Source organism: Anser anser (assembly GCF_964211835.1).
Source record: "Anser anser genome assembly, chromosome: 3".
NCBI lineage: Eukaryota > Metazoa > Chordata > Aves > Anseriformes > Anatidae > Anser > Anser anser.
The window spans coordinates 13,463,541-13,486,549 of record NC_139722.1 but is presented as its reverse complement, the minus strand read 5'-3'; the positions used below and the strand labels follow the sequence as shown (position 1 = coordinate 13,486,549).

Genomic DNA, 23,009 nt, shown 5'->3' with positions numbered 1-23,009 from the left:
ACAAATTTTATCTGCATGCTCTGTTCTACAGAGAAGTAAAGCTACACAGCACATTCTTCTAAACCAGAATTCACAGCAAAAACTGCATATCTACAGACCGCCAGCAATTCTGTTCATACTAGTTTCCCACTTTAAAAAAAATGCTAGAAATAAAAGACCTAATAAACTCATTTACAATCACCAAGAACTTAAGTTATGTTTGATTCACATGGATGCATTTTGATTCATGTGAATTCTCAGAAGCTGACTGGAAGAAAAAAAAATAAACTTACTCCATTTAAGAAAAAAATAAAATTAATATGAAATCAAGTCTAGACTTAAGCAAACTTAGGTCTATTTCATTAGTAGATTATTCTCAATCACAGATACTTTCATTAGTAAATATTTCATACTATGACATTAATATAATAGAGCTTTTGTGTGTCTAGCAATACTGCTAGTAATCAGCTTTGCAACAGGGTTAACAATTTTAGAAACAAGGTTAGATCAGACACATAAAAATGTAATGAGTATTTCCTGTGTACATGCTATTTGCTCTCATTTACATTTTGCACTTGTACAGTGTTATCTACTCTGCAACTTGCAGAAAAGCACAAACCTGAACATATCTGCTGATCCTAGCACTGCCAGGTTCTCTCCAATCTGTCAGTGGTATAAAGATTCAAACTACATACTTCCATTCTTCAGCAGTAGACAAAACTAAGTTTTTAACTCATAACTTCACATCTTCACTACTAGAGCAATGGTGAAATATTTTAATATTAAAACCTTAACATTTTACCCGCTAGCACATAAGTCAGTTTCTTAAGCAAACCAACCAAGCAACCACAGCAACAAAACAAAAAAGAGAATCTTTCAGAGAAAAGAAAAGCCTGTTTGCAAATATCAACAAAAAAATCATAACATTTCAGAAAAGCCTTCCTCCCTCCCTCTCAGATGATAAATCTTGTTAAAACAAAAGAGAAAATTTAGAATCTATCATCCCAATTTTATAAACATTGCAGTAATTTCTTCTTGTGATTTTGTCACCTTACAGAAAAAGATAAAACAAGTGTTTTCACACCATAAATAATGCATTCTCAATATTACCAAAATGATAAAAAGGGCACTAAAAAAGTAGTTGATATCAAGAAATAAAGGCTAATTTCTACTCAGAAAAGGTAGAAGTGATAAGTACTATAAACCAGGAAAAATGTCAGGGGAATAAATATATGAATAAAAACTCTTCTGCAAGAAGAATTACTCAAATGGCACAGTTAAAACTTCAAAGTGAAAATTCTAACTATAATGTTGGAAGACTACAAATAAAAAATAAGTATCTATTAGCTACTCCAAAAAAAGTATCTTTCAAAAAAAAAAGTCTTCAAAGTCCTATTGCAAAATATTAAATAATGAAATCTCCCCAATTCCTTATAAGCACTGAGCAATGTATTTCAAAACTAATTTTGTAACTGAAGTGTTTGAAAGAAACACCCTAGAAGCAAAATTTTAATTAATACACAGAACATTATTACAATGTTCAAGAAAGACACTTACAAAAATTTATATGAATAATTAACATGAAATTGACAGTAAACTAACATTTATAACTCAAGTGAATGAATAGAAAAGTCTGGATATAAGACTTCTCCTAATTCTACCTTTGTAAGGAGAGTAACAATCAGTGACAAGAAGATTAATGATTTTAAGTTATTGCCTCCTTAAAGGTTAAATTGCATTTAGAAACAAATCCAGAAGAATATAATATTTAAGTTCCTTCCAGGGAGCTGAACACTTGTATTTTTAGCCTCTTAATGCTGGCTGTTACTACAAACCACTTACAGACTTAGATTTTTACAGGTTTAAATACAGGTAGTTCCAGGTCAGAAAAGGACATGCTTCCTCTTTTGGGTAATGGAGAAAAGTAAATCTAGTTTCCCTGCTTTCTCATAAATAACCAGAAGAGATAAAAAAAGCTTCCATAAATGGCACAAAATAAAACAGAAAACAAAGAAAAAACTGCTCTCTTGATTCCAGGAAATAACTAACAGCAGATCACCACAAATGGAAACCAATTTATGTATAGAGCTAATTTTTTTTTTTTTAAAGTTAATATCCACTGATGTATTCTTACCAAGCTTCAGGCAACAAGAAAGCATATTCATGTGGTGAAGTAGTCTCTGGGAAATTGGAGAGAATTGCTTGTCTGTGTGGAAGCAAAGCTGATCCATGGAAAGTGAACAAGATTTCCAGGGCTCTGACATTGCTTTCCTAAAGAGAAAAACAATATGTCGTGAAACTAATTTAGGACTGATACAGACTGAAACTGAGCAAGTAATGTAAGTTTAGATCACACAACACTTAATTCTAAGATTTTCCTCAGCAATAAGGAGAATTAGATCAGGGTCACTGATTGTAAATAAATAAACGCAAATAAATACACCCTCCAATTCTTCAGTTTCCATGCACATAAGTCAAAGAGGCAAAAAAAGTACATTACAGTAAAATATTAATACCCGAGCATAAGTTCTTGCTGAAAGTACAATATTCTGATTTCTGAACTTCTTGAAGAATTCACCATCATAGTGCTGTTTAGCTGCATGAGGTCCTCCAAGGATTTCCTTTAAGAAATATTAGAGAAGACTGTTTTTTTATACAAGATTTACAAAAGCATGAAAAGTGTGTTTCTTTATCATACAATGATGAAGCATCCGTTATACCTGGAAAACATGGGAGAGGGGTTAGTTTTTGTTTTTCTTTCCTTTTTTTTTTAATTTATCTCTAAATGAAAAACTTTTTTTTCTTCAATTCTCTGCATTATTTGAATTAGGGTGTAGACAACATTAGTTACAAAGGGATTTGGTAAAAATCACAACTTAAATGGTACCAACTGCAAAGTTCAGTTTAAAAAAACTAAGCAAAACACAGTTTTCAATTCCAAAAAGTTTCACTTCTGTAACTCATGAAAGAAAAATAAGATTTACTAGAGAATGTGAATAGAACTTCCTAATTAGACTGATTGAGGGAGCTTCAAAGCATTAATAATCCTGCATCAATTCCACCTTCCATGTTGTGGTGTAAGTTATTTCCTACACTCAAAACTGTTCAATTATTCAAGACACATGAGATTTCCCCTCTGACATTTTACTTTAATGTCATATTCATGTGTAAATGCCAAGTGCACTTAATACCAGCTAACATGCACTTTATGCTGTACATGACTATTCCTGAAAAAAGGGAAAACAGTCTGTGTTTTGCTGGCAGACAGCCACAGTATGTTCAAAACAGGCTTCTGCCCAGCTATGCTTCTCAAAGCTAAAAGCTAGCCATCTGCAAACCTTGAAGCACAAGAAATGAGGTAGCCTGAACAGAAAACAGCTTACATTTCTCAAGTGAGAGACCTACATTTCAACAAGACTATGAATGTTAACACTATAACATACAAAAAAATACAATGATGTGACAAAAATGTTACAGGAGTACCTGGGTAATGAGAATTCAAAAGAACTTAAGTCAGTTACCAAGTTCCCTTACCTCATAGGTTTCAAGGCGATCAAGATAAATTAACAGCTTCAGCCTGCTACGGCAGAGTTCTTTTTGTTCCAGTGTTAGCCTGTTACCAAAGCAAGAATTTTCACATTTATAATTGATACTGTATATCATATACATATGAAGACAACAGCCATATATTCGAATGATTTGGTGCACTGGAGAATATTGAGAAGTGAAGTAAATTGAGAACTTTGATAAAATATAACACCAAATAAAACTCTGCACCACTTTTCTATCACGAATAACATACATAAGAGTAACTATGTTCTTGCAACTCTGTAGTTATAAGTCTACAAGTCTGAATAGAACATGGCTTAACACTGCATTTACTTTGAGAAGTTTACTGATAACAGCAGTTCTCGATGCTTCCTGGCCTCTTTTTCCTTTCTAGCATCTGTTTCTTCATCTGCTGACAAGAAGTCTTCATAGGGAATTTCGATGTCCACCTCCCCTGGTAAGATAAATCTGGAGGACATAACAACCAAATCAACAGTGATACAAACAAAAAAAAGATATGAAGAACATATTGCTGAAAAAGCATATTGACACAGTTTTCTATTTATGTCTTGACTAAAAATCTAAACTTTCACAGAAAATTATAACACTGAATTTTGCTATTGTAAGCAGACACTCAGCACAATCAAACAAAAGACATCGAAAAGCAACTCTTCTACTCCCCCACCTCCAAAAAAAATACCCACAACTATGATGGTAAAAGCTTCTAAAGTCTACAGGTAACACTGAAATTGGCAATGTTTCTACAACTTACAATTGTAATAGATGACTGGATGAAGAGAGAACATCCTATTCCTCCATCATGAACTGAATGCCAAAGAGAATTGTCTCTGCATACATTTATCTACTGACCCAATCCTGCCACTGCATTTTGCTTTGCTCCCCTCCCCACTTAAACAACAGAATATTATCACAACAATCAAGACATACAATAAAACATCTTCATTAGGAGTAGCTGCAGCTACCAGAAGAGACAGCAGAAACGGTCTCTCGGAAAAATCAAGACATCAGAAGTTCTTTGTAATGGAAAAGATAACGGGCATCCAGACATAAGAGAAAATTCATTATAGAAGTACTTTATCAAAGGTAAAATGGGAATAAACACCAATAAACACCTTGTAGACATCTATAGAATAGTTTGATTCAGAGCACTGAATTTTTCAATGCCCTGCAAAAGCATCTTAATATTTTCACTATTAGTTCATTTAGGAGGAAAAAGAAAAAAACACTCTTCCCAAACCTGCCGCCATCTTCTCCTTTTCCTATGGCCACAAGAGCCTCCAAGTCTGTGCCTTTCAAGCCATACTGTAGTAACTTCTTCGCAGCATCCACATTCTCTGGAACTCTTTCCAAGCACTCGTGAAGAACCCATGCACGCTTCTTAATTTTGCTCTGTCCAAGACAAAAGCATAGGCCTAGTGTTATATGTTTCAATCCAGAGCAATGAAAACAGAAATGTTAAGTAGAAGAAACACATTAGAAGACTTTAAAAAAACATCAAGTTAATCTGGTAACTGGCAATATGAACAAAAAAGAAAGTGAGATGAGGAAAATACCCCACAAACGATAATCTACAGTTCTGTTCAATCAGTATGTGGTCTTCGTTTTGTTCAGTTAATGCAATGAAGTTAATTCTCTTTGCAGGGCTCTCCACACGACTTTGTTTACTAGCTAAAGAAAAGCCTCCAGCACAAGAAACTGCATCCTGAAGGAAATCAATGGTCACTGAATATAGCCCACCAATAGAAAAAGAAGCTAAGAATGCAAAATACATAATTCCCTCCGAGTTTACATGGAGGAAGAGGGCACAAATGCCAAATGATCATATCAGACCATTCACAACAACAGGAACAGAAATTGTTATTGTATCACTCCTGATTATACTGTATCAAATGTGATGTTTTGGGGCCAAAGATACAGCTGTTATAGATTTCGTGTATTCCCCAACAGGGCTTGAGTTATTCTCAGTATCTGTCTCTTCTGTCACAGAAGACCATAGACACAGAGAGGTCACAAAGTATTATTGGCTCTATATGCCAATCTTTAGTTGAGATTACATAGTATATGGAGAATGGTTACTTAGAAAATCTTATTTTGACATTTAATTAATATATGACTTGAAATAAATAAAACTACATGACATTTCTCTTGATCTCATAGAAGATTTTACACCATTGCACGATTAGGTTGTGCATCTTTGATGACGCCTGTCTGCTGAGTTAGGTAACTCTCTTTAAAACAAACAAAACCCATGTTGGATTCTACTGAAACAGTCCAGTCACAGGTTGGATTTAATATCAATTTTGTTATTCAACCTTTGCAATACCTATGGATACCAACCTAACCTTCCCGCATGATTTTCTAAAATACCTGGAAGTTATTTAAATGTATTCCATTTCTAATTATTATTCATTTGCCGTGAAACAATCTACCGCTACATGTGGGAAAGAGATTACATTAGAGAGAGCTATTAACTGAAATTAGAAGATATTCCAAAGGAAAGATTTCCATTAACTTTTAAGGTCTCTGAATCAAGCCTTCAGTTAAATTAACAAGATCACTCTCTCTCACATGGAGTTTGCAGGACAGCTCCCCAAACTGCCACCAATTTATGTTGCATAAATGAGAACACAATTCAATTTCTGTGAAGATAACACAGACATTCTGAAAAGAAAGCCTAAAAGTCACAAAAACAAACTCACCAAATAGTCTTGAATTGAAGCAACGTTAACAGCCGATTTCCTCCACTGTCTTTGATAGACAAGATCAGAATCAAGGCCATATGCTTGAGCCAAAGACAGAGCTTCCCCATATTCTTCATTATCAATCTGAAAAGTAAACACATGAAAATGAAAGTCCACATTAAACGATCAATTATTAAGTCTCTGTGTTGAAACAGGTAGAGGGATAATTACTATGGGTATGCTTAAGCAGGTAGGAAAGTGAATGGCTTATAAGATAAGAATGAATAAGACCCAGATCTGACAGAAGCCTTTAGAAAAACAGAGACTTTTCCTCAATAAAAAGGAAGAAGTTCAGGCAACCAGTATGACATTAGCACCCCCTGGAAACTCTAATAGCTATTAGGCTTGACTGCTTCGCCATCAGAACAACCGAAATGTCCTAAACAAAGTACTGCCTAGAGAAGTCTTCAAGAAAAAGAAGCATCTCTTCCGTGATAAAAATGTGTCATAGGACTACTTTTTATGTACATTATATGTGAAAAAAATATGCACGTCAATTACATTAATATCAGAGTATAAGTTAACCCATTCTCTAGACAATAACAAACCGAACTAATTTCTTTCAACATATCTGCTTAGCCTCCCCATTATTTGTAAACACTCACATGAGCACAATTCCAACACTAATGAAGCATAGTTACCTGCAAACATCTTATTTGAATTATCATCGTTTATAAACAATGGTCACCTACATCAGATAACATAGCCCACTTTCAGCTATGAAACCCCCTATAAATATGTGCCTAAGTTCTACTGTTAATAATAACAACTATTTTTAAAAGTATTTTTTTAAGTATGTCTAAATAAAGCTCATTATCAGATACAACCTTCCCTTCAGTACTCACTTTTCTCTGGTAAAGCTCCTCTGGAGTTGTGGACCTCAAGCTAACAAGGCGGAAATTCTTTGTAATAGTACGCGGACGTTTTCGTGGTGGAGCAAATCGTTCCATTTCTGTCACAAAGTACAGGCCTTGCTTCAGGTAGCTGAAGTATCTGTCCTTAGCAGAATTTTCATCATCAGAGTCAGAGTCATCTTCTCCCTCATCTTCATCACCAGGTCTGCTCTCCAAGCGTAATCTTTTTGGAACAAGTTTTATCTCACACTGCACAGAAAACAATTCTTAGGGGTAGAATACAAAGCTTCCACCTAGCATATCTCATCTAGCTTGGTGACAATAGAGTACACCTCCACTTCCAGAACTTCAGATTTCTGGATCAACGTTATTCCTCCTTTAAACCCTTTACTTCTCAGCTTGATTAATATTCTCCTTGATTTGAGACTTCATCCTTTACCTACTAAAGCAAGGGCAAAGGTTTGTTAATAGTAACCCACTATTGCACTAGATACACTATCCTACACCACCCCAGACAGTACAGAACTATGGAGACATATTTAAATCTCAGCACACTGTTACATTGCTTACTTCCGTGTATGAGAATGTTTTCAACTCTTAGGTAAGCACAAGTATCTATTTCTTTTCAATACAAATGTAATCTCCAACTATTCTTCCCCATGTTCTTCTTCCTACAACATGCAAGTCACTGGCTGTATCTGATTTCTAGAATAACAAACCTTTCAAAAAACATACATGCAAGCTTTGGTACACAGTGAGATATTCTGACTTTTTTTTTTTTTTCGTTTAAGATGTTTAAGACCTATTTCAATGCAAGTCTTAGGAAACAATCTGTTTCTTTGTTTCAGAGAAAACTTCTGGTTAACTTCACTACCAAAGTAATGTCCTACTCCTGTCTGGAATCCTACTAAGGATTAACAAAAAAATAGATCCCTTGCACAACTTGGTCTTAATTTCAATTTGTTCCTTATTTCTTTTAAATATACTCAAGAGGCACCTGTTTCAAAATGGGAGAGGGGTGCAGCATTCTTGTGGTATTCTTCAAATGCATTAACAAACGAAGCAGTGAAAACTGACTGTTGACACAAACTGCTTCCTGCAGAATTTCCTTTCCTTTCATTCAGACTCAGGCTTCTACAAGTTTTTTTTTTTATCTGCTGTCTACATAACAACTGAATTGCCAAGTAACTTAAAGACAGTTGAAGTGCAGGATGTTCAGAATCGCCTGCCTAGAGATAAAGGAGGCAGAATCACTTTTCCTATTAATGATAATAAACATACATATGCACGCAACATCCTTAGGATTACATGTACAAAAGCAAATTATTTCTATTGCTTTCCAGAATGATGTGTATTCCTCACCTCCAGGCTTAGAAATCCTCCATCATGAGCTGAAGTGACCTGAGGAGAACTCTCAAACCATTCACATGACTTTCCCAGCAAGTTTCTTAATGTCTTGACTGATGACACAGTTAACGCACCAGAGCAGCGAGCCAAAATCACAGAATTATCTGCCCACCAATTTACATCTATCAGTGGGTAATAGGATTCTTTATCTAAAATAAAGAAATAAGAAAGCATCTCATAAGGAAAGATAATTTTAAACACCAGATAAGAACTGAAGTGGCTTCAATTAAAAGATTTCATCTGATGGCCTAATTTAACTAACATTTTATTATTTTATATGCATCCTTACTTCATTAAGTTTGCATTTTGGGCCAACTGCAGTTTACTGAAATCACTTCTGCATTAACTAAAGTCGTTATGGGGGGGGAAAAATAAATCAATTTTTGACTTAACCTAAGTATTTTTCTTTAATATTATTTAGAAAAAAGTTCACAGTAAACTGATTTACTTGCAAAAAACATGACAGAATTTAGATATTTGATAAAGAACTCCTTTATACTTTACCTCCCAGTCCATCCTTGATCAAGTAAGTCTCCCTGGCAAGGAATGTTATATTGATGAAACTCAGAAAAGGTTACATTGCTTTTGAGGACAAGTGACAACTGTGAACAAGGCTCCTGAGACAGCCTACAAGATGTGGTTGTTAAGAAAATTTAAGCACCAACAAGAAAAAAAAATCACCACAGATGAGGATGGAAGCCATGTCACTTCTAAGATTATTTGTATTATAATAACTGGGTATTGGAACAAAAATGTTCATCTCAAAGAGTTAGCTCAATTTAATACATTATCATTACCCACCTCTCTAATAAAAGCCAACCATTATCCAAAAAGGACAGAGAAATAGATCAGCTTATTACTTTTCTGCTACTTCAGTGCTTAGTTAGCAGGCTACCCATAAAGATCAGAAGAATTAACCGAAAAAAAAGGATCACCAAGAGAAACAGCGCAAAAAAGCAGAGAGCTTTTAGTAGTATAGACATATAGAAGCACCAGCAAATGGATCAGAAACAGCTATTGATGTCTGCACTCTTGTAAGAGCCATGCAGTATCTCGGGGATAGATGGCTGCATGCGATGGCTTGAATTTTGGGAAAAGAATAGAATACTGACATAAGGTAAAACAAGCCACAGGACAGAAAGCCCTTTTATTTCAGAGTTTTGAAGTAATCTCTCTATATTACATTAGCATTCAAGATTTATTACACATACATAGACAGAAGAGGTAAAGGTAAGTTCAGATTTTAGACTGTGGACTCTAAAAATGTATTATAATGATTATAATTTCATCATTATATTATGATGTAGTAGCTTCTGATACAACCTAAGACAACTGCTTGACTGTTCAGCATTCTAGTCAAAATTACATGATTAATAATAAATGAAGTCCTGTACTAGCTGAAATACCCTCTTATTTATGATTATGGCTACAAGAATATTCCTAGGAGAGGATTTTTAAAAACTATACTATGACACTCGTTTAGCTATGTCATGCTACAAATTCAAATTGTACATACAATCTTGTCAACCACCCTAATTATGATTTAATTAAGCTATTTCATATCTTTGTACATTTGTATAAATACTTTTAACCACACCATAACTTGAAACAACAATTCAACTGCAACACATACCTTTTATTTTCTTTCTTTTTTCACTAGAGAGACTCCAGTCTGGGTTGATTTCATCATAACCTGGCTACATAAACGTGAGAGGAAACAAGAAGGATTAATATGCAAGCAAATCTTTATAACACAGACAATCTGCTTATTTACTTCACTGCCGACCCACTCATTTTTCAGTGAAAATACTCACAGATAAGTTCAAACCTTTCCTGATCATAAAACATACACATGCTGAAGTTAAACTTTTTTCCAAACAGTTAAATTAAAGAAGGGGAGAGAGGAGAAGTAAAAAGGAAAAAAAATACACTACTGGTTTCCTTAATACAAACTATACAGTTTAACTGTATTAACTGCTTAACTACAGTTAAGCTACAGTTACCCACCCTGTTCCCCAGGGGTCAGTGTTGGGGCCCATCCTCTTTAATATCTTTATCGATGATTTGGATGAGGGAATTGAGTGCACTCTCAGTAAGTTTGCAGATGACACCAAGCTGGGGGAAAGTGTCAATATGCTGGATGGTAGGAAAGCCCTGCAGTGGGACCTGGACAAGATTGGTCAATGGACAGAGGCCAATGGGATGAGGTTCAACATGGCTAAGTGCCAGGTCCTGCATGCACTTCGGCCACAACAACCCCAAACAGTGCTACAGGCTCAGGGCAGACTGGCTCAAAAGCTGTGCAGAGGAAAAGGATCTGGGGGTGCTGATTGATGCTCGCCTGAACATGAGCCAGCAGTGTGCCCAGGTGGCCAAGAAAGCCAACAGGATCCTGGCTTGTATCAGGAATAGTGTAGCCAGCAGGACCAGGGAGGTGATCATCCCCGTTCTCTGCTCTGGTGAGGTCGCACCTCGAGTACTGTGTTCAGCTTTGGGCCCCTCACTACGGGAAGGACATAGAGGTGCTCAAGGGTGTCCAGAGAAGGGCTATGAAGCTGGTAAAGGGCCTGGAACACAAGCCCTACGAGGAACGTCTGAGGAAACTGGGGTTGTTTAGTCTGGAGAAGAGGAGGCTCAGGGGAGACCTTATTGCTCTCTACAGCTACCTGAAAAGAAGGTGTGGGGAGCTGGGGGTCAGCCTCTTCTCACAAGTAACTAGTGATAGGACTAGAGGGAATGGCCTCAAGTTGCGCCACAGGAGGTTTAGGTTAGAAATTAGGAGACATTTCTTCCCAGAGAGTAGTCAGGCATTGGAACGGGTTGCCTAGGGAAGCGGTGGTGTCACTGTCCCTGGCGGTGTTTAAGGAAATGTTGGATGGGGTGCTCTAGGGATATGGTTTAGTGGGTGATATCAGTGGCATGGTTGGACCAGATGATCTTGGAGATCAGAATACAAGGCTCCTGAGTTTACTGGAATGACAGTATGCAGTTAAAGCACAGTCATCTGAACTTCTCTCATCTCCTAGGGAAACACATCTCCAGAGGATTAAAACATACACTGCAAGTTTGTAAACACGTATGTCCCTCTTACCTGGTCAGCTTGGTCCCATTCTCCTTGTTGTCTGAGAGATGGAATAGACCAGATTGTCAGTTTTCCTGAGAAATGAATAGCTGCCAGAAGAGCTCCATCAGGGGAAAGATTCATCTTGAAAATTCCATCCTGCCAAACATTGTCAACAAAACCAAAAATCTCTTATCTTTTCAGAAAAAAAAATGTCAACCTGAAAACTTAACATGCTTTATAAGTTTAAAAAATAGAGTTAAAATGAAGGCAAAACAACAATTGTGGTATGGAAAAGTAAAAACAACCTATATAATAAATGAAGAATACTGCAACTACTAACAAAACTCTGAGACGATGAACTTTTTTATCACATTCTATACAATAAATAAAACCTGAGAATACAGGAGAACATCTGCAGGCTGTTCTTAAACCATCTGTTTAGAGAAATCATTTAGCAGCCTCAGTTTTCTATTGTCCTGCCTCCATAGTCACCTTCCAAGAAAGATGGCTACCCAAATGCAGCTTAGCACGCAGCTCTCTCCCCCTGGTAGCAGACTTTTGGTTGGGTAACAACAGAGGAAGCAGCAATAGGCCAAACATCAGATTAAGGCCATAATGAAGAAATAATTCAACAATTGTAAGTAAACCTTATCAAAGCTACAAAACATTACATTACTTCTCCTGGATGAAGTTTTTCTTACAGGCAAAATGTAGTGGCCTTGCTCCTACAAACAAAATATTTCCTTAATATTAAGGATTCATGAACTCCTCTACAATTACAGCTGCGTCTCTACATTATTCCCATGAGACAAAATATACACTTGAGTTTTTAAGCCAAACTTAGTGCCCTGGCAATGCATAACTGTCTCTGAAAACAGGATTTAGATTCGTTTGTGCATGCCATCATCAGGTTCTCAGAGTCTAGTCTTCACTGAAAAACAGAAGTATGTAGATTTCCAAAGCTTGATATTGATCATGGAATCTCATTTTATTAGTGTAGCTCACTTTTAAAAGCTTTCTAATAAACATTCATCCTATATAACACTAAATACTTAGTATCTAGGATTTAGAACTATCCAAGTCTGACACTAATCAATTTTTAAGCAACACCCTCCCCTCTTGGAAAATATCTCAACATAAGTGAACTATAGATGAGTTACTAGACTTCAATATGATTATGAAGTTTTAATACAAAATCTACAGCAAATTAAGAACAGATATCATTTGAAGATGACTCCTTTTTGTAGTTTTATTTGGGTTAGTTATTTTGGCTTTTAATTATTTCATTTCTTTGGCTGTTTTAAGTTCTAGCTATGCCATAGAAACAATTATGATCAAGCAATCTGCTCATTGTTCTCACACTGTTGACTGGTTTGCAACTTATTGAGAGCACTGCTTAAATTCAAGCTTTCAATGTGCTTTTACACAAAATGGAAGGCATATTAAGACTTTTTTAAGCAAATTATGATTTTTTTCTAATATTCATAACTCTTAAGTGTTCTCCAATTATGTTCTTAAGTACCTAGAGTGTAAATTTGTATTTGTAATTTGTGCAATTTGTATTCTAGTTTCTCAAGGATAGTGCATGCCTACTAAAGGTAATTCTCTTTTTACAAATCAAGTTGCATGCACAGAGTGCTAAGAACAAGAGACTGTTAAAGGACTTAGAAAGATATACCTAAAATATTTAACCCATTCAGATGAACGGTCAGTGGTACATAACATAGATTTTAAACACAGGTTAAATAACTACTTAGTATTGGTAACCACCCTTTTGCTGTTTAAAAAACAGCCATGTGGCTGCTAATATGTTCAAATTTACAACCCAGTCATTGTTATCTATAGAGATTAATCAGTCCTTTGGCAAAGTAGTCAATGCTGCCTTGGAAAACAACTTGTCAACTTCAGGGAACTGCAGAATAAGACAGTGAGAGTTTCAGTAGGTTGGCACTTCCCATTTTAAAACTGACATTTAAGTTACCAACTCTAACAATCTAATCCAAATACAGGTAGTTCTTATAACCAAGTCCCCTAGCTGCTGTGCCTGTCACATTGTAATACTGTTGTCAATTTCCTACTAAGAATGTAAAATATAGCTCACAGATTTAAACTATAAGCTCAGAAATTGGATTAAAACATTCAATAACAACAATTTCTGTTTTCCTTTGTGAATTTGGTACTGGCAAGTGCACTGATGATGAAGTATAGCACAATTACATTCAGTACTAGCCTTCCAGTAGACTTCCAGTTTAGTTCAGTCTTCTCTTTCGTATTTTCAGTGAAGGAAATAAAATCTCTTCCCATTCTACCCTTGAGAGAGTTTCAAAAAGATCTGTTTTCCCCCTCCAACCAAGCATCCAATTTCTTCTTTTAACCAGTCACCTAAACATCCCAAAAATCTATTAAGGTTATTTCCCAAGTCCATATAACTTCATACAAGCCGTTTTTCTCTCCACAGGACACAGTGAAGGGTGGGAGGTAAATTCTTCACTGCTCCTTCCTTGTAAACCACAAGGGGAAAACTTTAAAAAAAAAAATACAAGGAGGGAAAGGGGAAGGAATCAAACAAAGGCTATAGACATGTACAAAAAAGGAGACAGGAGAATGTGGTGCAGATACCACATGGGTAGCCCCAAATGCATGCAGAAGAAAGCTGAAACTGCTATGCATAAAACCTTAGAAACACAGAAAGCATACACCAGCACTTCAATCCGATGAGACTTACCACTCACTCTGTCAAGGGTGAAAAGAATACAAGACATATACCCAGGGTTTGTTTAAGAACAAATTGCTTCTGATCAGCAGTTTTGCTAGTTTCACATGCATCCTGCTTGTAGAAGTTTGACTCATCATAAACTTTTGCAGCTATTTAGGAAAACATTTCCATAGTATCTCATAACAGACAGCAACAATTAAGTCTCCATTTTCCCTATCCAAGACATGAATGATTGATTTGAACTTAATGTATGAAAATTTAGGGCTCTAAGGGAAGAGGGTTTTTGTTTGTTTTCAGGTAGGAGTAAGGTAGTGCAAGAGGCTGGTTTGGGATATTCCTTCTCTCCCCCTCAAGGCATATATTTGAGGAATACCAGCACAACAACCAAGTCTCTTTTAGAGCGTACACATGCTACGTTCATTATATTCATTAACAAATAACTAAGTAGCTTTTTGCATCTCCCTTTTTGAATGAAGGTTTACATTCTATTTGAGATTGAACTCTACTTCACTAAAACTGTTCCTGTCATTATGCTGGAAACACCAACATTCAAGCTTCAGGAGATGAACTAATAGGATTTTCAAAAAAGCCACAGAAGCTACTCCATTTAAAATTAAAAGCTTACTATTTTGATAAGTTTTATAGAAATGTAAATTCTTTAGTTGCTTAAACTAAAAACTCCTTTCAAATCAGTCTCCCAGGCAATCATTAATGGACAATTATGCTAGTAGAATACATTTCTGAGGTAGACCTACACCTTAATACCTGTTCTGTTCCTCGTCTGCTGTAAAATCTTAAATTCATAATCCTTAATAATCCTCTTCTCTGTGCCTGTAAGAACAGAAATATACCATGAAATGAAAGAATCCCATACATCATTTTATGCACCAAAAGCTAAGTCAAATTTAAAGTAGCAAAACAACTTTTCAAAATTCTTAAGCTTCCCTAAGGCTACCTATCTTAAAATAATGCAAGGATAACTTTGCCTATTTTGTTGGGTATGTATGTATCGTATGACGGAAAAGCATTGCTCACTGCAATGAAATGAAGACCATGAAGACCTCGCTTTTGTATAAAGCGATCACTATAGAAGAATAAATATTGGAATTTTTCATAGCACTGTAAGCTGATTTCAGTGTATCCTTTTATTTATACAATAGTCCAGTTGGAATGGACTTACAAAGATCATCTAGTCCAACCGTCTGACCTCTCCAGGGCTAACCAGAAGTTAGCATATTCTTGAGGACATTATTCAAATGCTGCTTGAATATTGACAGGCACAGGGCATCAACAACCTCCCCAGGAAGCCTGTTTGACCACCCTCACAGTAAAGATATTTTTCCTCATGTTCAGTCTGAACCTTCCCTGGTGCAGTTCCTTGCCATTCCCTCACAAACTACCACGTGGTAGCTGTTACCAAATCAAACATTTATTTCTACTAGAAGCCAATAAAGTCAAGAGTCAGAAAACAGAAATATTACAGTTCTGCTGCTTTTTCTTATTAAGTAATAAAACAGACAAAAATACTTTTTTCCAGTAAAAAAAGGTGACGTATCCCAGTACAAACCATATTTCACATATTTACAGGGTACAAACTGGGGAGAAGGAGGAGCATTTGGTTCGTGGCTTTTTTTTTATTTGTTTGTCACACCCTCCCCATTAAAAAAAAAGAAATCCACAAGTCATAATCAAAAACTTAAAAGTTCAGATCATACTACAGAAAAAAGCAAACAGATGCTTGAAGGGAAGAGAAACTTTTAAAAATTCACACCATAACTTACTTATAAAATAGCAGAACATTGCATTAAGGTTTTACAGTTCAAGAAGAGATACATACAGAACTTCCCATTAGATAATTCTACTAATTACAATAATCATCCAACAAAATGAGAAAATATACTTACTGTTCTAATGTCATCTTCATAACTAGTGACTTGTTTATAATGGGGAGATCCTGATAGAACTCTCCAAGCAGAGATCCCACAACCAGTTGCTTTAGATACTCCATCTTCATCTGTTTCACAGCCTCCTACAAGCAAAAGTCTATAAAATGTAAAAAGGCACATTATTGGTTTCATATATTGACACACAAATATGTTGTTGTCATTGCTTTTTAATTTTAAGTCAGAAGTACAGCAGTTTGCCTGTAGTAATGAAAAAAACTTTCAGTACATTATAACAACTTACAGTCCCAGTAAACTTTAAACATCAGGCTGTTCATTCACAGACAAAAAGATCTAAATATTTTTTGATTAACACTTATTTGTGGCATTTATCCCTATCATCTTCGGCTTTCCAAGTAAGGCACAACTCCCAACATTTAAAATAAAATACATCTGGCTACAAACCTGAGATTCTCCCCTGCTCTCAAAGAACAATAAAAATTACAACTTAAGCTTATGAACGCCTCAAGACTGCCTCCACCAAGAAAGACAGAAGGGTAATCGTTGTAGGCGACTCCCTTCTCAGGGGAACAGAGGGCCCTATTTGTCGGCCTGACCCTACCCATAGAGAAGTCTGCTGCCTCCCTGGGGCCAGGGTCAGGGATGTTGCCAGAAATCTTCCCAACCTGGTTCACCCCTCTGATTACTATCCTCTATTGATAGTCCAGGCTGGCAGTGATAATATTGGAGAAGCCTGAAGTCTATCAAACGGGACTTTAGGGGACTGGGACGGTTAGTGGATGGAGCGGGAGTACAGGTGGTGTTTTCGTCTATCCCTACAGTGGCAGGGAGGGGTACCGAGAGGACACGGAAAGCCCACCTGATTAACGCGTGGCTCAGAGGCTGGTGCCAACACAGAAATTTGTTTTTTTTTGGCCATGGGGCGCTTTACTCGGCACCCGGCCTGATGGCCGCAGACGGGTCCCTATCTCTAAGGGGAAAATGGATCCTAGCCCAGGAGCTGGCAGAGCTCATTGAGAGGGCTTTAAACTGGGTAAGAATGGGGAAAAGGCTGAAATAAGGCTTGTTGGAGCTGTGCCAGGGGGAACAATGGCAAGGCCTGGGGAAAAGGCAATGGCCCAACTGAAGTGCATCTACACTAATGCACGCAGCATGGATAACAAACAAGAGGAGCTGGAAGCCATCGTGCAGCAGGCAGGCTATGACTTGGTTGCAATCACGGAAACGTGGTGGGACCACTCTCATGACTGGAGTGCTGCAATGACTGGCTATAGGCTCTTCAGAAGGGACAGGCAGCACAGAAGGGGTGGTGGTGTGGCTCTCTATATTAGAGAGTGTTTTGATGTTGTGGAACTTGAGGCTGGGAATGATAAGGTTGAGTCCCTATGGGTTAGGATCAGTGGGAAGGCCAACAAGGCAAACATCCTGGTGGGGGTCTGTTATAGACCGCCAAATCAGGATGAGGAGACGGATGATGAGTTCTACAGGCAGCTGGCAGAAGTTGCGGAATCGTCAGTGCTTGTTCTCGTGGGGGACTTCAACTTCCCAGACATATCCTGGAAGCACAACACAGCCCAGAGAAAGCAGTCTAGGAGGTTTCTGGAGAGCGTGGAAGACAGCTTCCTGACGCAGCTGGTTAGAGAGCCTACCAGAGGAGGTGCCCCGCTATACCTTCTGTTCACAAACAGAGAAGGACTGGTGGGAGATGTGGTGGTCGGGAGCTGTCTTGGGCAGAGTGACCAGGAAATGGTTCAGTTCTCTATTCTTGGCGAAGTCAGGAAAGGGACCAGTAAAACCGCTGTCTTGGACTTCCGGAGGCCGGAGGGCTGACTTTGAGCTGTTCAGGACACTGGTTGGCAGAGTCCCTTGGGAGGTGGTTCTGAAGGGCAGAGGAGTCCAGGAAGGCTGGGCACTCTTCAAGAAGGAAATCTTAATGGCTCAGGAGTGGTATGTCCCCATGTGCCCAAAGACGAGCCGGCACAGAAGAAGACCGGCCTGGCTGAAGAGAGTTGTGGCTCAAGCTTAGGAGAAAAAAGAGGGTTTATAATCTTTGGAAAAGAGGCAGGCCACTCAGGACTACTATAAGGCTGTTGCGAGGCTGCGCAGGGACAAAATTAGAAAGGCCAAAGCTCATCTGGAGCTCAATCTGGCTACTGCCGTTAAAGATAACAAAAAGTGTTTTTACAAATACATCAACACCAAAAGGAGGACTAAGGAGAATCTCCATCCTTAACTGGATGCGGGGAGAAACTTAGTTACAAGAGATGAGGAAAAGGCTGAGGTGCTCAATGCCTTCTTTGCCTCAGTCTTTAGTGGCAAAACCAGTTGTTCTCTGGATACCCAGTACCCTGAGCTGGTGGAAGGGGATGGGGAGCAGGATGTGGCCCTCGCTATCCATGAGGAAATGGTTGGCGACCTGCTACGACACTTCGATGTATGCAGGTCGATGGGGCCGGATGGGATCCACCCGAGGGTACTGAGAGAACTGGCAGAGGAGCTGGCCAAGCCACTTTCCATCATTTATCAGCAGTCCTGGCTATCAGGGGAGGTCCCAGTTGGCTGGCGGCTAGCAAATGTGACTCACATCTACAAGAAGAGCCCGAGGGTAGACCCGGGGAACTATAGGCCTGTTAGCCTGACCTCAGTGCCAGGGAAGCTCATGGAGCAGATTGTCTTGAGTGTCATCACGCGGCACTTGCAGGGCAAGCAGGCGATCAGGCCCAGCCAGCATGGGTTTATGAAAGGCAGGTCCTGCTTGACGAACCTGATCTCCTTCTATGACAAAGTGACATGCTTAGTGGATGAGGGGAAGGCTGTGGATGTGGTCTACCTTGATGTCAGTAAGGCTTTTGACACCATTTCCCACAGCATTCTCCTCAAGAAACTGGCTGCTCGTGGCTTGGACTGGCGTACGCTTTGTTGGGTTAAAAACTGGCTGGATGGCCGGGCCCAAAGAGTTGTGGTGAACGGAGCCAAATCCAGTCGGAGGCCGGTTACTAGTGAAGTCCCCCAGGGCTCAGTACTGGGACCGGTCCTCTTTAATATCTTTATCGATGATCTGGATGAGGGAATTGAGTGCACCCTCGGTAAATTTGCAGATGACACCAAGTTAGGTGCATGTGTCGATCTGCTCGAGGGCAGGAAGGCTCTGCAGGAGGATCTGGATGGGCTGGAGCGATGGGCTGAGGCCAACTGTATGAAGTTCAACAATGCCAAGTGCCAGGTCCTGCACCTGGGGTGCAACAACCCCAAGCAGAGCTACAGGCTGGGAGATGAGTGGCTGGAAAGCTGCCTGGCCGAGAAGGACCTGGGAGTACTGGTTGATAGTCAGCTGAATATGAGCCAGCAGTGTGCTCAGGTGGCCAAGAAGGCCAACAGCATCCTGGCCTGTATAAGAAGCAGTGTGGCCAGCAGGTCTAGGGACGTGATTGTCCCCCTGTACTCAGCCCTGGTGAGGCCGCACCTTGAGTACCGTGTTCAGTTTTAGGCCCCTCGCTACAAGAAGGACATCGAGGTGCTCAAGAGAGTCCAGAGAAGGGCAACGAGGCTGGTGAGGGGTTGGGAGAACAAGTCTTACGAGGAGCAGCTGAGGGAGCTGGGATTGTTCAGCCTGGAGAAGAGGAGGCTAAGAGTAACCTTATCACTCTCTATAGGTACCTTAAAGGAGGCTGTAGAGAGGTAGGGGTTGGTCTATTCTCCCACGTGCCTGGTGACAGGACGAGGGGGAATGGGCTAAAGTTGTGCCAGGGGAGGTTTAGGTTGGATATTAGGAGGAGCTTCTTTACTGAAAGGGTTGTTAAGCATTGGAATGGGCTGCCCAGGGAAGTGGTTGAGTCACCATCCCTGGAGGTCTTTAAGAGATGTTTAGATGTAGAGCTTAGTGATATGGTTTAGTGGAGGACTTGTTAGTGTTAGGTCAGAGGTTGGACCAAGTGATCTTAGGGGTCTCTTCCAACCTAGATGATTCTGTGAACAGTTCTGGTCATTCTGCTGAAGCATGAAAAAATGGAAGCCTAGTAAGTGGTACAGAAGATATTTGTCCTTTAACTGAAGATCAAAGCAGAAACAGACTTTTCAATTTTGTTTTCTAAAGCCACACTATCAGTTATAATATGCACACAGTAATTTCATTACACACATTAGATTCTACTTACAAAAAAAAAATTGAGGCACACTCGATACTATTGTTGATTACCACTAAAATGTATCAAAACATTTTCCCTTGGAGCCCTTTGACCTTATTAACAGGCAGTTTTAGCATTATCTTATGATCACTTTGATGAAAACTTTGAGAACAGAGGTCTATGTTTGTTTGGGAGCATCATTTTATTGAAAAACCCATCAAAAAGTAAAATATCTGCAAACAAAGGCATAGATCGAAGTCATAAGTTGAGCCTGCAGAACATTTATCCGTCTTCAAAGTTTGTGTTAATATTGAAATATTCTACCACCTAGCGGCTGAAGCTCATATAGCAGTCATCTGCCATTTGAGCGTATTTCCAAAAAATTCATTGCTGCATCTCACTAACAAAAACCTCTGCTGTAACTACATAACAAACAGTAATTTATTTAACATTACTATATAAAAACATCTTAACCAGTTTTAGCTACCCAGACAGCCGAGTAATAGCTTGTATAGAAGTGAAGAAGCCCTCTGTATTTTTTTATGACTAGACACGCAATTTAAATAAGTCTCTTCATAACATACTCCTCAGAATAGGTATTGATTTAATGGATACGTACAATATGAACTGAGTAGTTCTAGTGGACTAAAACTGATTACTGGGGAAAAGTGCCCTTAGAAAAGAGAAAGAAATCACAGATTAAATGTCATACACTTAATAATCCATTCATTTTTCTTCTGCACGTATTTTGTTTCCCTTCTCCCCTGTGTTTCCCTAGTGCAACTTTCCTGTGCTTCCCACCACTTTATCACTGAAGTTTGACACACTGCCACTGATCAAGGAACGTAAGAACTGTCCCCAACTTGTACAAAAGCCATCTTTTAGTCACAATACGTAGCTCTTCTGAAGAACAGCAGTTAAAAAATAAGGAAGAAACAAGTTTCCAAATACCTTACAGCACATAAATACAAAATCTATACAAATAAATCAATCTTTTGACTAAGACACTGAGACATGGCACATCACATGAAATTCCTCCTAACAGCTTTAAGTTTTAGGACAAGAGACTCGATATACCCTATTGTGCATGATGTCATGCCCATTCTAGCTGACCACAAATAAACATGTCTGGATACTCACATCTGAGCACACAGTCTAGCATCAGTGAACACAAAATTACATCTGACATCTCTGAAAGATGTTGGCAAAAATCAGTGTTACATAGATTATGCATGAAGTGATAAAAAAATCACTGGAAGCAAGTCTCGTATCCATCTCTTTCACAACTTGACTATTATGATTTATTTTTTTTAAAAAACAATTCAATCAGTAAACACAAACTTCATGAGCTCACCACAGCACAGTTGTCTACACCTAATAACCAAAAGACAGCAGGCATAATCCTCTGGAAAATGAATTTTTCTATAGTCTTGTCCATCCACAGGCATTTACATTCTTCTGTGAGCTCCAACTTCCATTGCAACATGCCACTGAGTTAAAAATTTCAACAGCAATAGTGACTAAAATTCAATTACAATTGACGGCACTGTGCCAGAGTTGACTCGGAGACAAACAGTAGCACAAAGACCAAGAGAAGAGTTGTCAATAGTAGTGACAACAGTAGCGCCAAAACTGCCTGAACTAGCTCTCAAAAACTCCATCAAGATAAATCTTTTCAAAGAAATTTTGGAAAGAACTGTCATATGCAGTGCAACATATTTATAATTCAGAAGTATCTTTTAGGATAAATGAAACTCAATGACAGCTGGAATGAAGATGTCATATGAGTTTAGACATACACAAAACACAAAGCCTCAAGACAAAAAGCCTTCTCCCAGGACTGCAGAGAAATTCATCATGGCAGCACGTACTTAAAATTTTAAAAAGCTTTTCAGAAAGCAAAATGCAACAGCGGGGGCAGAAACTATTATGATGAATAACACAACTGGTATCAAAAGAAAATGAAAGGTACTCCTGAGAGCCTCAGCAAAGATCCAGCCTTGTTTACCAATTATTTTTTCAGCACTAGACAGGAGATGACTCCAAAATAACACAAGTTGACAGGTAGCCTGGGAATAGCAACAAGAGAGGTTTGTTGTTTTTTTTTAAAGTTAGTCTCGGTGTAAAGAAAATACTGTGCTGACAATTCCCCCAACATCCACCCTCCCCAAAATGTGAAGATATTTTTTCCTAGACAAATATTTGGGTTCTTAAATCACACCATACCAGCTGTAGGTTTGTGTGACTCCATATGGGCCACAAAGTAACAATTTAATAAATGACACTTACCAGTAACTCTCTGGAAGGGAAAGTTTTATCTACCATGCTGATATTGACATAAGGATCAATGCAAAATCCTTTAGTACTTAATACTGTAAGATCTGTGTTAATTTTTATTCTTGCAGATGCTTTCTGCATACAGCATAGCAAGCGTGCAGCAGTTTCTGGGCTCCATTTCTAAACCCCCCTAATCTTCTACATACTTCTGGGATCAGCAGACAACTCCTGGGAAATCTTTAAAGAACTTCATGGTGCCTGACATCACTGGAAAGAGCTACTTATAAGCGGCCTCACTTCTAGCAAGCTCTGGCAGCTTTCAACAAGTTCTAACATCTGCTCCTGACCAAAGGGTGCTTTGAGCTTTTGTTCC

General features: G+C 38.4%; 1 protein-coding gene across 3 annotated transcripts in view; it reads right to left on the bottom strand.

Annotated features, from left to right (window-relative positions):
- The window catches only part of NBAS (NBAS subunit of NRZ tethering complex), a 191,295-nt gene that overhangs the window by 151,756 nt on the left and 16,530 nt on the right, over nt 1-23,009 (bottom strand). For all 3 annotated transcript variants that reach the window (XM_083828261.1, XM_083828259.1, XM_083828260.1), the window contains exons 10-21: nt 16,236-16,374; nt 15,097-15,162; nt 11,643-11,771; nt 10,185-10,248; nt 8,507-8,700; nt 7,136-7,393; nt 6,249-6,374; nt 4,787-4,938; nt 3,862-3,996; nt 3,514-3,592; nt 2,496-2,600; nt 2,114-2,250 (exon numbers count right to left, since the gene is read on the bottom strand). In XM_083828261.1, coding sequence (XP_083684387.1) covers nt 2,114-2,250; nt 2,496-2,600; nt 3,514-3,592; nt 3,862-3,996; nt 4,787-4,938; nt 6,249-6,374; nt 7,136-7,393; nt 8,507-8,700; nt 10,185-10,248; nt 11,643-11,771; nt 15,097-15,162; nt 16,236-16,374 — 1,584 coding nt within the window. The remainder of the gene's footprint in view (nt 1-2,113; nt 2,251-2,495; nt 2,601-3,513; nt 3,593-3,861; nt 3,997-4,786; nt 4,939-6,248; nt 6,375-7,135; nt 7,394-8,506; nt 8,701-10,184; nt 10,249-11,642; nt 11,772-15,096; nt 15,163-16,235; nt 16,375-23,009) is intronic.